Below are 3191 nucleotides of genomic sequence, written 5' to 3' on the forward strand. Positions count from 1 at the left end.
ATTTGGGATTTGGGATTTGGGATTTGCCTAAACCCTAGACCCTGAATCATAAACCCAAAACCCTAAACCGGAAACCCTGAACCCAGAACCCTATGAACCAACCCATATTTCTAAGCTTTGCCTTCTCCTTTCCTTCCAACTGCATTCCCACGCCCACTCCAGTATGCGACCCCTGTGTGTTTCCCTCTTTTCAGGTGCATGGCCCCTCCTCCAGGGTCTAGGGTTTAGGGTTTAGGGTTTGTGAGCAGGGCATGACTGTGTGGTGCGACTCTGCCCCTAGCGTGCTGAAAAACCCCTCATGTCTTTACGCCAAATGCACCGTTTTGGAGATCATGAGTAACCAGACAGTTAAATTAAAGGAAATTGCCGAACCAGGCAGAGAGGTTAGTCCCGCTGCTGCTGCTGCTGCTACTGCTGCTGTTGCTGCTGCTGCTACTGTGTTTGGCTGGCTGCTGCTATATTTTTGATGCGACTGCCCCCACCTCTGTTGCTGTTTGTGCTGCTGCTGCCCCTCGTATCTTTACGCCAAATGCATCGCTTTGGAGATCATAAATAACCAGACAGTTAAATTAAAGGAAAACGCCGAACCAGGCAAAGAGCTTAGTCCCGCTGCTGCTGCTGCTGCTACTGCTGCTACTGTGTGTGGCTGGCTGCTGCTATATTTTTGATGCGACTGCCCCCACCTCTGTTGCTGTTTGTGCTGCTGCTGCCGCTACTGGTGTCTGCGTGTGGCTGTGCTGCTATATTTTTGATGCGACTGCCCCCACCTCTGTTGCTGTTTGTGCTGCTGCTGCTGCTACTGGTGTCTGCGTGTGGCTGTTGCTGCTCCGCGGTTTGCTGTTTCTACAAGTGCTGCTGCTGTTGCTACCCTTCTGCTCCTGCTTCCCTGCTGCTGCTGCTGCTTCCCTGCTGCTGCTGCTGCTTCCCTGGTGCTTCGCTGCTGCTTACCTGGTGCCGCCTCCCCGCCGCTACTGCTTCTCTGCTGATGCTGCTTCTTTGCTGCTACTGCCTCTTTGCTGCTGCTGCTTCTTTGCTGCTGCTGCTTGCCTGCTGCTTCCCTGCTGCTTCCCCGGTGCTGCTTCCCTGCTGCTGCCGCTGCTGCTGCCGCTGCTGCTGTTGCTGCTGCTAGCATTTGCTGCTGCTGAGCCCTGTGTTGCGAGCAGTTCGTCTCGAAGCCCTCGCAAATATACCACCGCAGCGAGGGCTGAGATTTGCTGAACACTCCAGATGTGGGTCTTTTGTCGCACCCAAGTGCTGCTTCAGTGCTGGAGATGCTCCGTGCCCGTTACATGCAAGACGCCATTTACGTGAGCAGCAGCAAGCAGCAGCACACTGCAGCGGCAGCAAAGCCCTGGAGCAGCAGCAAATACTGCAGCAGCAGCGAAACACACAGCAGCTGCTGCTGCAGCAGGCCGCAGCGCGAGCAGCAGCAGAAGGAACTAGGGCAGATACAGCGGGCAGCAGCTGCTGCGGGAGGCCGCAGCGGATGCAGCAGCAGAAGAAGCTAGAGCAGATATAGGCAGCAGCAGCTGCTGCGGCAGGCCGCAGCATGAGCAGCAGCAGGAGTAGCAGAGAACAGTCTAAGGCAGCTGCAGCAGCGTCAGCCGCCGGCATAGGGAGCAGTAGCGCAAGAACGAAGAATAGCTAGCCGCAGCTGCAGCCGCAGCACCAGCCGCAGCAGCAGCAGCAGCAGCAGCGGGAGGGCGTCTGCGGTAGTGGGTGTTGCGTGCGGGTGTGCGCACAGACACTGGCGGACCCTCTGTTGATTTCAATAAACCCTTTTGGATGGTCTGGGAGTTCTTTGAAAGAAAAGGTTCGAGACTGCAGTCACGCATAAATGAATGAATAAATATAGGTGATTAAGTATATATATCGAATTTGTTCAAGTGTTGAAAATGTGTGTTTGCTGCTGCAGCAAGCTTGCGAGCTGCTGTCCCTGGAAGCCGCAGTTGTTGAAGAGGCGCTGCTGCGGCGGGTGACAGTGTCGGGGACGCAGGCGGTGGCGGGGCGGTGGCGGCAGCAGCAGGCGGAGCTGCAGCAGCAGTCGCTGTGCAAGGGCGTTCACGAGCGGCTTTTTCTCTGGATCAACAAGCAAATCAACAAAAACATCAACAAAAAACAGAGCCTCGACACTTTCGTCGGTGCGCACCCAGCTAGCCAGCTAGCCAGCTAGCCAGCTAGCCAGCTAGCCCGCTAACCAGCTAGCTAGCTAGACAGATAGCCAGATAGCCAGCTAGCCAGCTAGGGAGCGGCCAGCCAGCATACCAGCAGCTAGCGAGACAGCTGACCTACAAACAAGCTAGCCAGCAAACAAGCTAGCCAGCGCGCTAGCCAGCCAGCCAGTCAACCTGCTAGTCAGCCAGATAACCAGCTAGCTAATCAACCAGCCAGCCTGCCAGAGGAAGACTTTAAAGGTAGTTAGCGGCGCAATCGGCAATGTAGGCGACAATATATGGACGTACGCATGTATTCTGCCACGCGTAGATGCAAACGTACATGTATGTGTAAACATTCATGCATTCATGTATTTCTCCATACGCTTTTTTGTATACGTACATTTGAATACTTCTAAGTATTTATGTTCAGACCCTAGTGGTCGAGAGCGTAACGCTTAAACTTTCCTACAGCTTGACGTTAGAAGCCTGTCTTTTCCCTTTATCTTTCCCTACAAAAGACAGTCTTTACCAAAGGCTTGCCAGGCTTTTTGCACAAAGCCGCGAGACCACTGAGCGTATATAGATACGCAAGAGGCGATACTGCAGTGTCGTCAGCAGCTGCAGCAGCAGCTGCTGGCCTCTTGGACGAGGATGGTGCTGGAACAGAAGCGAACCAAGGTCTAAGCGAGATAAACAGGAGAAGCAGCGGGACCGGGCAGACACGACAGCAGCAGCCTGGTCCGACCGCTGCGTAGCAACCTAAATATTCTCCAGGATTTTCTGTGGGACAGGTGTCTTGCAAGCCCATCACGTGGTGACGGCTTCTTTTCGTTGAAACCTCCCGCTGCTTCAACGGGATATGCACCAGCAACCGTGGCTGCAGGAGCAGCGATAGCACGAGCACCTGCTCAAAAGCAGTAAGCAATACAGCAGCTGAACAGTAGCAGTTGCGGCAGTTAGTTTTGGCTATCAGGGACAAACGGAAGACAGCATGCGCCCGTGAACATTGTAGGGGCGCTTTGCGACGAGGAAGCA

At 54.4% G+C, this 3191-nt stretch overlaps 1 protein-coding gene across 1 annotated transcript; it reads left to right on the forward strand.

Annotated features, from left to right (window-relative positions):
- Positions 1-248: 248 nt before the first annotated feature.
- ENH_00023250 (hypothetical protein) lies at positions 249-2173 on the forward strand (the record flags this gene model as incomplete). The annotated part of the gene is made up of 3 exons (XM_013584606.1): positions 249-383; positions 1745-1813; positions 1916-2173. Coding segments are annotated over 3 exons (462 nt in total), but the record flags the coding sequence as incomplete, so codon positions are not given.
- Positions 2174-3191: the final 1018 nt, after the last annotated feature.

Source organism: Eimeria necatrix, genomic scaffold (assembly GCF_000499385.1).
Source record: "Eimeria necatrix Houghton genomic scaffold, Enh_scaff1824, whole genome shotgun sequence".
In the NCBI taxonomy this organism is placed as follows: Eukaryota; Apicomplexa; class Conoidasida; order Eucoccidiorida; family Eimeriidae; genus Eimeria; species Eimeria necatrix.